A 12,327-nucleotide genomic window follows, 5' to 3' on the forward strand; every position below is an offset into this window, starting at 1 on the left:
TAAAATAGATGTGTTTAAATGAGGAAAAACTGCATCCGAGGCTGAAACTCACAGTGAGATTCATTCTGTTGGTGTAACTGGCAGGCTCTGACACTTCAGTGCTCCTTTTATATTTATAGGAGGCGTGGAATATAAGGGTCTCATCAAACCTGAAGTGATGAAGCGTGTCCACTGAGAGACAATGCAGATGTTGCTGTTCGTTTTGCCCACTTGGTGTCACCAGGTGAAAGATTTTAGTGCATCTTTATGCTTTTTGAAAAAAAGTAAAGTTTAATAAACTAACCTTAGTAAACATTAATAAACTGACTGAATAACATGCTCATTCTATGCCAACAAGATTCAAAGTTACGTTAACGGTACAGTTCCAAGTAGAAGTTACCTCGCTATTACTTCTGAAAGTGAAAAAATGTTTACTCAACTGGAAATAATAATGGTTGTCTTTATTTCTCTGGTATTGTGTATGGATGCTAACGGCATTTGATGACTTGTTAGTGCTGGCTGTGAGGTTTTGTTGGGTGCTGCTATCAACAACTGTGGAGTAGGTCTGAGCTTTGATAGCACTTTCAGAGACAAACTTCATAGCTAAGTCTAAGCTTATCATCCAGATAAATTTTAAGCTGTTCAGTAAAATGTATTATTAATGAATACCTGGGTCAAGAGACTAGTGGTATAGAACACTTCCTATAGTCATTGTGTTGTCAGAGCCCTTACCTAACAGCAGATGCAATACTGGTGTTCAGTTGATCTGTGAACGTGCTCCAGTGTTTAATGTAGCCCACAACTACAGCAGATGAAATGCCCAATATAATGCTGTGCATCTCTTGTGCCTCCATCAGATAATCTCAAAAGGGTCTGCCAGCATCCTGGTGAAGCCAAATTACCTCCTGGTTACACGTGAAACAAGAGATCAGAGCCTCGCTGGGGTAGGTGAGAACAGGGAAGGCCAATTTGGTCAGTTGTTGGATAAAACAATTTTACTTAAGTGTGTCACATCAGGTATTTACTACTTTGAACTGTAGCAATAAATACTAAAACCTTTGGGCCGGGCACTCCTTGGGATTTGAAACATGCAGGATACCTGCTGTGAAGATGATGAGAATTGTTTCAAAGCAAGGAGTGAACTTGGAGCTTTGAAATGTACTGTGATTTCATAAGATAATGGGAAGATGCTGTACATGCACTTTGATTTAATATGTATCCAGCCTTCTCTAAACCAGCCTGTAACGCTTCTGTACTGGGGGAGGAAGATGCTCAGTGTCTGCAGGAGGCAATATAAGGCTTTTGTGTCAGTGCCAGGCTGTTTGGGAATCCAAAATCAGAGACCACATCAAGGAGAAAGCATTTCAAAGCTACAGCTTTTAAGCTTCAGAAAAGACTTTGGAGATGACAGCAACGCTGTGTCAACTGGCAGCGTATTAGCAACTCAGAGGCTAAAGCTGAGGAAAAAGAAGGTTTTGGGGAGGAGAGCGGGAGCGAGGTGACAACAAGGACACCAAAATTGTTTGAAGAACTGATGTGATACCTGGAGCTGGTCGCACAGATGAAGGGACAGCTCTGGTCTGATCGCTGCCCCAAGAGCCCCTGAAAATCTGTTTGCCTGTTAGAAAGCAAGAAGAAGTGGCCAAATCTGTGGTGAACAAAGTTAGAGCTTGAATGATCCCATTAAAAGCCTGAAGGCTGCTCACAGCCTGGGGCTGAGCTTGAGGTCGGGACATTTGCCGACCCTCCTTGATTAAACAGCTGGCACTCATTGGGTGCCCCAGGTGAGGCTGGTTACCTCCATTTCAAACACCCAATCTCACTTCATGTTCTTGGTAGCTCAGGGTAAGGATTGCTGGGGCTTTTTTTGTTGTGTGTGGTTTTCTTTTATTTTTATTGTATTTATTCCCTTAGCAGAATCTATTACTTTTAAAGAATAATACTACACTTATCTAATTTCTCTTGCTGCTCCAGCAAGTAGCAAGGATGAAACAGCAAACTTCTGGGCAGTGCTGGGTGGTTTTGGAGGCAGGTGAGGAGGGAAAGCTGCATTTCTAATGGATGATGAAGCAAGAAGCCTTTGAAGTTGTAGACTAGCAAGCAGAAGGTTGTGGTTCCAAGAGGAAGAAGAGGCGGTACCTACATCCCTTAAAAGAAGAAATGAAAACAGGTAAGAAAAATAATTATTTCCCAGAGAAGCTGGTGTCTAATCGCATCCTTCAGATTTTCTTAGAAATTAAGGAGGGGGAAGGAAATATAACCAGTGGTCATGGGGAAACACTGATCCTGGTGCATGGCGGGATTTCAAGAGGAGGCTGTTAGTGTCTGTTCCTTCAGAAGAAGTTTTGGTGGGCTCAGAGCGAATGGGAAATGAAATGGATGATTTGGAAGAACACACAGATTAAAATAAGGACAAGATAATAGAGACCCCTGGACACTTAAACATGTAAGAGTTGTACTGCACAGGTGATGTTTAACTGTGAGCACATGGCATTGCTTCAGAAATGCCCTGGTCTAGAGTTTATTTCCTATCGGGTATTACCAATTGCTTGGCAATTGTCATCAGAACATGCCATTTTATTCCCTTTCACATGATCCCTGTTGAATTTGTGTGCGACCGACTTTTAAATGAGGCTCGTGTGGCACTTGTGGGGTTGGAGCAGACTTTGCCCACCCAGCGGGTAATTTTGCTGACATGCAAACCTGAGCTGCTATGATCAATCTGCAGGACGAAGTTTATATGAAAAGCACCACTTAAATTAAAGCTGCAATTCCATTGTGCGTGTGTTGTGTGGGTGCGGGGAAAATATCTCTTGCCTTTACCGCTTCCTGATTAGTATTATCGCTTAAAGAAGCAATATCCACTCAGGTTAATGAGCTAGAACGAGGACAGTTTCAGCAGCGAGGGATGTGCAGAAGACTGAGTTTAACTAACTCTCGGATGGGAAGCAGCGTTTTCTCACAGTGACACTGGAACTTGGTTCATTTAGTGCATTGCAAACACCTTTCCGTGCCCCCAGTTTACTGCCTGGGCCTGACGTACGGCTGATGTGAGCTGAGGTTGTGAGCTACACTCTAGAACTCATCTGTAGTGAAATACAACTAGTCATGCTGTAAACTGTTCTGCTGCTTTGTGTGTGCTGTGTCGTTTGGTGCATCCTTTTTGGTTCTTTTTTCCCTCCTGGCTGAACAATGGAGTGATTTTTGCAGTAACTTTTGCCAGGCTCTACAGGTTTATTTTCTGCTCAGATTGAATTCATAAAATAGCAAATAATAATGAAAGATGGTACAGAAGTTGTGGAATCAATAAGCTATTAGGAGGCAGAAATGAAATGGGGAATGAATTTAGAAATCCGCACATATAATTAAAGGTGGCGATAAGCAGATTGCATCTTTTCTGATGCTATTAAATCAGGTTTTCAGTTTTATGTAAAACCATAAGCTAAGGTAAAAAAAGCAGCTGTCTCTGTATATTTACAGAAGAGAAGATAGAAAATTCAAGTCCAAAACTGCCAGGAAGGGCTATAAACAAAGCATCTCCAATCCCCCAGCAATCAGGTGTAACTGAGTCAGGGGTGTGTGCAGTTTTCATGCAGAAAGTTGGCACTGTATTCTGGAATACCTGTCCTGTGGTGCCAGCTTGAGATCCAGGGCTCCTCCTGTCCCTTCCAATTAGCAGAGCTCTTGCAGTTCGTCCTATGAACAAATTCTGCTCTAACCTTTCTTAATAGTAACGCACCAGAAAAGCAGATAGAATACTTTCTTTCCTCACCAGCTTAGTGATTATTGCTGCTCAGAGAAATAAGCTAACATCCACATTTTATTTCCAGGAAGCCTTCAGCTCAGTACAAATCACATATTTTGGATGTACAGCTCTCTTTTTTTTTTTCCATTCTTTCACAACGTTGCTTGGAGGCATTTGTTATTGCAATGTCTGAAAAAGGAGCTCGGTGAGGTTGGTTATAAGCTCAAGCATCTCACAGGGGAGCAGAAGAGCAGTAGTTGCTGCTGCTTTTCTCTGTGATAAACCTTCCTACATGTGATCTGTTGTAAATTAACTGGTCGTCCATTGTGCAGCCGCTTTCTGCTGGGCAGGCAATTAATGGCGCAATCAATTAAATTTACTCAATTTAGCTGTGACCTCTGAAGGCCAATCTGCCAACTTAATACTGCTAAGTGAACCTTGGAGTCTTTCCCTTGTCATGATCACCAGTGCAGAGCACGCAGATTTTACAGCAAAATTTGAGAGATGTTTCCAACGCCAATATTGATCCTGGCAGTTTAGGAAAACTGGTCTTCAGATCCAGCTTATTGAAAGAAGTTGGGAGTCGCTTTTGCTGGTGGTTGGATTGGAGTGGAGGGTGGAGGGATGCTGCGTGGGCCGTCACGTTTGTACCGCATCTGCCAAGGCCTGTTTCATAGCCATAAGCATCAAAACAATAGGATACATCAGATATTATTATTGTGGTTGTAGCAGAAGGGATATTTCAGAATTGGATGGAATATTTGCTCACTGAAATGCGGGAGATGACTGATGGGCTGGAAGGGGAAGGTGGCCTGATCCACCCCCCCATTCCTCCGGCCAAGTGCCACTTGGCATCTCTGGCACTTTCTTCCTGGGCCCTGAAATATTTCAGCATCAGCCTTATCGCTCCAATGAGGAAAACGATTCCAACAAGAACTGCAAACGTCTGAACTGCAATGTAATTTTGGTTCAGCTCCTCGATCAGCAAGAACTAAAGCCCCTCTGGTTCCTAACTGTGCTTGCTCAGTGGTTTGTATGTAAAACAGGTAGTCCTAGAGGAATAATACTTAGTTACTTTTCCAGATGCTGCTATATACATTTTCCCCTATCAGCTGAGCTTGAACAGACTATTTTCTGTCTCCAGGGCCAGTGTTAAACACACCAGCATGAGCGGCCAATAAATAATGCAAAAGATTCCCCTGGCCAGGGCCTTTTATTCTATTAGTAAGGGGGGAAAAATATCAGGCTTCAGGTGGCATGGGAGCAGCTGAAAGTTTTAGTCTGACCTCCTCCTGGGATTATATCCAGATGTGTTTTTTTAATACCAGATGTTGTAGGTGAGATTTTCCTGGTTCTCACCCTTCTTGTGTCCTTTATTGCAACCTTCTCCCTGGGAAAACTGTGTCCCGCAAACATCTTCCTCTGCTCCTGCTGGTTTCTTCTCTATTTAACGAGCTACGGCACTCTTGTAAGAGCTTATTTTGCTCACGATAACCAGGGTATTCACGTAGGTTTTGTTACCTGGCTCACAGCCCTCAGAAGACTCCCCAGCTGTCTCGTTCTAGGTGGAAAAGGCCTCATTTATGTTGGATATTGAGATTCCCATTGGGATTTTGATGTAGCGCTGCTCCACGCACTTCTGATTTCAAGGCCTTGGTTGTTTCTGCACCCAGGAACAGCAGCGGCTGCTCAGGGGGGCATCACTGGGCATCTGCCACGACAAGTTCAGGAATTCCCACAGAATCACTGGTCACCCTCCCCAAGCGCTGCATTTTCCGATAAATATTTATAACAACGACAGAAGTCGGCAAACCCGCCGCTCTCTGTGTTTTCAGCTAGGTCAGCTTTCTCTTGTTTGAAAAACACGTTTTACGCATTGATAACGCACCTTCTTTTGGAGCGGTTGTGATTATCTTTCATTCACCCGTTGCCCGTAAACAGCCATTTCCTATGAACCTGCTGCTTTACAAACCAGAGGCTGCAAAATACAGACGTAAGAAAGAAAACCCATCCTATACCCACCGCCCCCTCCAGTGTAATCGCTATTTCAGTTCTCCCTGCAGCGCTGTGTGTTCCCAGGGAGCACCTGGGAAATCCTCCCTGCACTGCAGCCCTGTGAATATGTTTCTTTCTTAAAGGAATGAAAATAAATACATTTCAAGCTGGGTTTTGCTGAGGCAGAGAGGAAGCTACATCGGGAAAATCTGTCCTTTAGCAAGCCCAGACAAAACCATTTGCCCGCTCTGCTCAGACACCTTCTTGTGTACCTGGTATATTCATTTTTGTCCTCTGAATAAAGAACACTGGGCTCAAAGCTTATGTCTCGTGAGCGGTGAGACTCGCATGGCTGGAGGCTGCTGAAGGGCTGTGAGTGATGGATTTGGTTTCCTGTTTGCCCTTCAGAATTTAATGCTAAAGGCATTTAGTGTAACTGGAAAGATTGTCTCCCTCGCTGTGTATAGTTTGCTGATGGAATACGGCCCCCAGGCAGATAAAAACTCAACTGCCCCTGGAGTGAAGGAAGAGCAGGATCACTGTGTGATCTGCATACCAAAGGGATTGGGAAGAGATTAAACCTGTTTTTCACCCAGGTACATTGCACCGGGAAGGTTAGGTTAGTTGTCTTTTCCCTTCCTCGTAAGCATCAATACATGAATACTGCTAATAAGGTCAATCGGTTTCCTTGGCAATAGCAGTTACCGGCAACGTGCTCCCAGTTAATGGAACATGGGAGTCTTTGTGTTTCTGAGGACGCGAGTGGTCCCTGCACGAGCTCAGGAAACTCCTCCTTTCCCACTGCTGAACCATAGGAAAGCACCGAAACGTTTGTGCCCGAGTGCGAAGTCAGCCGCTGTGGTCCCACTGCCTGGAGCTGCCCATTCCCCGGCTCAGGTGCTGCTGCTCCCCCGGTGTCCCCTTAGTCCCTTGGGTCGCTTCTTTGCGTCTCCTCCGTGGCAGTTTTGGCAGATGTTTGCAGCCTGCTGCTCTCCCAAGGACGGGCAAGCAGCAAGCGCTGCTTTGGGCCAAAGTGGGGTTGAGCTTCATATTCTCAGCAGTGCTTTCTGTGCATCCTTGCTCTCCTTGCCCAGGGCTGACCATCACCAGCTCTCCGTCCTGACCCCTCCAGGAGCATAACCCTCATTTTAAATGAATAATCACCTTCAAAACCCAAGCAGACCTTGGGCAAAGCCTTCTGAGATAACCCACCTGGAACGAGCCATCCAGAGCGTGTGGCATCAGCTCTTTCATGCCTCTCTAATTCCTCACCTACTGTTTTGATTCCCCTTAGTTTGGGCTCTTTAATCTACGCAGAATGATTTCCTATTACATTTTTGTTGCTGAAGGCATAAATCTTCTCCCACAGACCAGTTTCTTTCCTGCACAGGCAGAGCTGTGTGATGCTGGTGGAGATAACTAACCAAACCAGGCTTGGATGTTTTATGGACTTCTAATGTTATGGTGGCCATTTCCTCCCCACTTTGACAACAAACGACCTCAATCAACCTTAATATTGCAACAGCAGTGGTTTTCAGTACTCAAATGCTGCTTCTACGCCATTTAAAAGCTTCTGACCAGAACAGGTAGCTCAGTGTAGCATCGGGAACATCCATTATAGGCAGAGAGAGCTCCAAGCTTGTTTTGATGCTGATGGGCTGTGGGGGAAGCAATCTCACTCTTCTTTTGTTTAAAAAAACCAAAACCAAAACCCAACAGTCTTTACTGAGCCCTCAGGATCATTGTCATCCTGAAGTGGAATAAATGGCTAATTGACCTAATCCACACTGCGAGGAAGACACTGATTAGCTAAAGCCCTCTTGTTGTTATAACTGAGTAACTGTCTCTGCTAGAGCTGCGGTATTTTTCTTTTCCTCTGAAAGTCAGTAATGTGGTGCATGCTTCAGCACACACCAATATATCAACAAAAGGCCCTTTCTAGTTATTTTGCGTTCTCAGAAGGACTAAATCCTGGCTGGACGCAGCAGCGCTGGGCACAGAGCCTTGTGCTGAGCCATCTGCAGCTGCAAGCTGAGCTACTGGTTGCCCCTTGCAGAAAGAGCCTGACAGATGCAAAATGCCTCCTGGCCCATTGTGTTTCACAGCAGGTAGAAGCTCAGCGGGAGGGGAAATGTGGCAGGAACAACCTCCTGAGTGGTTTGTGTGGGTGAGGGAACTGAGCATGCAAAGCATCAATAAGTGATGCGGCGCCCTAGACGCAGAGCGCCTCTGGTTGTGAATCTGTGTGGCCAAACCGCAGGGTCCAGGCGGATGCTGAGGTGCAGGACGGCTGGCTCCTGTGCAGATGATGAGCGCTCCTTATAGCGGTATCTAAGTTGCAAAATTGGTTTTGATTTATTTTCTTTCTACAAATGCCTTCTTTCAATGTTCTGCTGCAGCCTTGCAGCAAGGAGCCTGTGATTTAAACAGTTTAAACAGATGGATGCCTGAGCTGTGCATAAGAAGGAGAGGAGCCCGGTGTTTGAGCTCCTGAGCAAACCAGTCTCTGACCTCAGGGAAGAAATGGCTGGAGATTCTTTTTTTCAAGGAGAAATCTTGTTCTTGATGAAATCTCCGTACATTGGGTTAACAAATCTCCGTAGGGATGTACTCCTGGCTCAGCAGGACCATGTGTGCACGTGGCAAATGAAGTAGCAATGATGGATTTGCTGCCCATGTCTCATTGCCTGCCCTGGGTGTAAGCACGGGCTCTACATGCTGCACATCAGCCTTTCTATATGAGCAAACCTCATGTATCACACCTTAATTTATTCTTCTTATAAAGGTGCATTCTGAAGTTGTAGTAATGGTGGAAATAGTCCCCAGGTGCTGCAGGGAAGGTCTCCTGTGAGTCAGGACGAACCCGCTCCCACCAGCTGCTGTGCCCTGTGCCAGCCCCTGCCATGGTTTGGTGTGGAACAAATGTCATACAAACAATTCTTGCTGCAAAACAAAAGCCGTTTCCCTCGGTGCACTGCGACTGTTATCACTGGAGAGAAACACCCCGTGGAGCAGTGTGCTGTTCTCAGTATTCCTTTCTCCCACATTAGTTTTGCACACTGGCAACATCTTCAATTTAACAGATGCTTTTACGATGCTTCTGTGTCTACCTTGTGCTCACCCTGCAGAATCCAGCCCATAAACTGGGCTGTTTATTTCTCCAGCCAGCTACAACGACCTTTCTTGTACATGCCCTGGAGAACCCAGACCTGTGGTGCTTAGCACCATTTTTCTTTTTGCTCTGGGCATTCAGTCTGTACAGAGGAAAAATGCAACGCTGGGTCTTTATTAAACATTGTCATTTATTTTGATTATGGATAGCTCCTTTATTTCAAACAGAACAGTTTATTCACTGCAAAGATTTTTTTCATGCCTGTTGAGTTAGCATTAAAAAAAAAAAAAAAGGAAAAAGGGTTGGATACATGCAAATCATACTGAATGCTGCCAAATGGATTAAAACGAGTAGCAGAGTTTCTTCTAAGTTACCTACTTGCGGATGGAGGAGAAACAACCATTGGCAGCATGAAGACCCTCTGGAAAACGCTTCCTGGTGTGGTGATGTTAAATGAACAGAGCCAAAGGGATGACCAAAAAATCTGTGTCTGCACCCAGAACAAGCAAAGCCAGAGGGTCACTGCTGCGAGCCAGGAAAACGATGCTGTAAAGCTGGTCAGGGGAAGGGCTCTGAACAGAGGGAGAAGGGCTCTGAACAGAGGGAGAAGGGCTCTGAACAGAGGGAGAAGGGCTCTGAACAGAGAGAGAAGGGAATCATGTTTGGTCCTTTGAAGAAAGGGAGGGGAAGTTTTTACACGCTTTCCTGCCCTCCCCCAGGTTTAGGATCAAATGAAATTCTGGTTCAAAAGCCAAAGTGCACATTCCAGCGTTGCTGCTCTGGGATTATCCATTTTCCATCAAAAATAGAATAAAATCAAACCCATGTTTGTTAGAAAAAAACAAACTGGCATCTTAGAAACAAAGCACTTCTGGTCTGGGGTCGATGGCCACCACCAAGTGACCCAACAGCCTTTCTGAGGCTTTAAATCTCTGGCTGGCTGTGTCTGCCCAGCTCTCAGTGGCAGTGATACAGGGATGAACCCTTTTATAAACCTTCAGTATTGTGGTTTCCTTTGTCAGCAAGACCAATGAGCCTGAGCTGAGCCCTGGCTCCAGATTTTGCAGATTGCTCCCCAAAATGGACCAAGCAGTCTCAGTGTTGCTGGTTCAAGGTACCACATGGAAAGCTCTGGAGTTACTACAACAGCACAGCTGGTGGTAAACTGGATTTTACATCTGAATAAATACTGGACATGTGCAAGTGCCAGCCCAATTTTGGTAAGGCTGGAGGGGAAGAGCCGTGTCCAGACACAGTGTGCTGGGATTTAGCTCTGCAGCGGGAAATCAAAGCTCTCCCCTTGGGCTGGCTCACAATATTAAGAGAAACACCCCTGGTTAGTGTGCGATCAGACTGTTGTTGTACCTCTGCAGACAGGCTGCTATTCATCAGCAACTCCTGAAGTCAGGATTGGAAAGGATTTAAGGTTTCTCTTGGCACAGTCTGCTTTGGGGTGACTGCTGTCTGTCCATTGAGCGTGGGAGAGCAGCTGGGGTCTGGCTAGATCCAGTGCTAAGGATGGGGAGCCCTTTCCTGCGAAGTCAGGGCACCTTCTTCTCCCCTTTTGTGCTTTTTCTCAGGGCCTTATATCACATCACCTTGGAGATGCATTTTTGGGAGGTTAAAAAGCATAGCACATCACTAATGTTCAAAAACACCTGGCCAGCTTTCATAAAACACGAGTATTCAACACCATCACCTTTATGTGTTCTGTGAAACAGTTGACATTTGTTGTACGGGAGGAAGGCAGCAGTCCGGATCCCCAAGCATCCCACTGTGTGAATTAACCCTTTGCCGAGAACTCTGACACTCAGGTCTCAGTTTTAAGTCATCCTTGCTCAACGTGCCCACCCAATGGCCACGGAGCTGGACATCATGTCTGTGGCGTCACGGCACCTCGCTCCAAGTTGGGGAGCTCCCCAACCTCGACTATTCTGTCCGTCTGCTGCGAGCCTGTGTTATCAGTCTTGCATGGTCCAGCTCGCAGGTCCTCCTGGCTCTTGGCCAGGCCATCCTGGCTCTCCAGATCACTTACCTGCCCCTCCCCGAACTCCAGAATGGTTGGCAAGTTGCCTTGCTTTGGGCATCGTCTCTTCAGACTGACCAAGAAGGGCTGCGGCAAGGAGAAGATGTCCACGTTGTTGCCGAGGTCAATCCAGGTGACGCTGGGGAACTTCTTGGGGTCCTTGAGGGTTTCGGTGAGGTCCCGTAGGATGGCTTTGGTGAGCCGGTTGCCGTTGAGGGAGAGGGTGGTGAGGTGGGGCAGCACGCAGAGCGCCGGCAGCAGTTGCAGCAGCATGTCGTCCGTCAGCTCCGTGAAGCACAGCTCTACCGTGTCGATGTGCTCCGAGCTGTGCTGGAGGTAGGACGTGACGCGGTCCAAGTCTTTCAGTGTCAGCGGGATGCCCGACAAGTCCACCGTGTTGTCCTGAGGCTTCCCCATCAAGACGGCTTTCAAGCTGCAGGGGAAGGAAAGCAGAGGGACATTAATGCGGGGGGACGTCTCTGCTTGGTGGCATCGCTTTGGGCTCCCTGGCTGCTCTTTGGAGGGGGCAGGAACATGAGATATTTAGGTAAGATGTTCAGCTGGGCGTAACCATGTCTTCTGTAGAGACCGGGAGTGTGTGTAGCTGAGGGGCAGAGAGGCATTTCAAGGCTGTTTATTGATAGAAGATGGTCAGAAACAAGAAAAGCATATTAAAAAAAAAAAAACATAATTCAGAAAGAATGTGGATTTCTTTTCCACAGCCACTGCAAAACCCTATAATAAAGAGGCAATCTTGCTGCTTTTAAAGGTGCAAAAAGGGTGAGGAAGCCCTTGCTTAGACGGGCAGGGATTGCTGGTGTAACACTTCTCATGCTGCTGATTACAAAGCTCTTTGAGCAGAACACATGTTTGTCCTCTCGGCTGTACAGGTGGGAGCTGAGGACCTGCATCAGAACTACTTTAGCCTAAGACAGCGAATGCAGAATAGACACCTCCAGAGTTAGGTGATCTGCTCTAGTATTTCTGGTGTGTTGGACCTATCATGTCTCTCCAGCCTCGCTGCCGAGCAGACGAGCACTACGGGAACATCTGTAGATAAATTAATTCTCTCAATGGCCCAACAGAGACTCATTAGCACGAGCTAGACAGGAGCTACACAGGTCAATTTTTCTTCTGCAGCGAATCAAAGAACACATTGACGATCAGGACCCGTTGGCAGACTAGCGCTGCTGAAGGACTTTTTGCTAATGAATTATTCTGAGTGAATTAGGAGGGGGAAGGAGCCTGGTGCATGTTAATTGCCCCTGTCAGCTTGGTGAGCTCACATGTCTCATCTGCCACGGCGGCACATGTGTCAGCCTGATGCCAAAGCAGCCGGCTGTGGAAATGCTTTCGCCTTTCATTACAGCCCGAGCCAGGGAATAGTAAGATGTTTTAAGGCCGGTCCTAAAGCACGAGCTGTTTGTGATCTGGGGGTGTGTGGGGGCAGCTGGTTAAGCATCGGGCTTT

The 12,327-nt window shown here is 46.4% G+C and overlaps 1 protein-coding gene across 2 annotated transcripts in view; it reads right to left on the reverse strand.

Annotated features, from left to right (window-relative positions):
• Positions 1-9,001: 9,001 nt before the first annotated feature.
• LRRC75A (leucine rich repeat containing 75A) overlaps positions 9,002-12,327 on the reverse strand; it is a 78,604-nt gene continuing 75,278 nt past the window's right edge. For both annotated transcript variants that reach the window (XM_065037024.1, XM_065037023.1), the window contains one exon: positions 9,002-11,290. In XM_065037024.1, the coding sequence (XP_064893096.1) occupies positions 10,705-11,290 (586 nt within the window). In that variant the 3' untranslated portion in view covers positions 9,002-10,704. The remainder of the gene's footprint in view (positions 11,291-12,327) is intronic.

Source organism: Columba livia, chromosome 20, assembly GCF_036013475.1.
Source record: "Columba livia isolate bColLiv1 breed racing homer chromosome 20, bColLiv1.pat.W.v2, whole genome shotgun sequence".
NCBI classification, from domain to species: Eukaryota; Metazoa; Chordata; class Aves; order Columbiformes; family Columbidae; genus Columba; species Columba livia.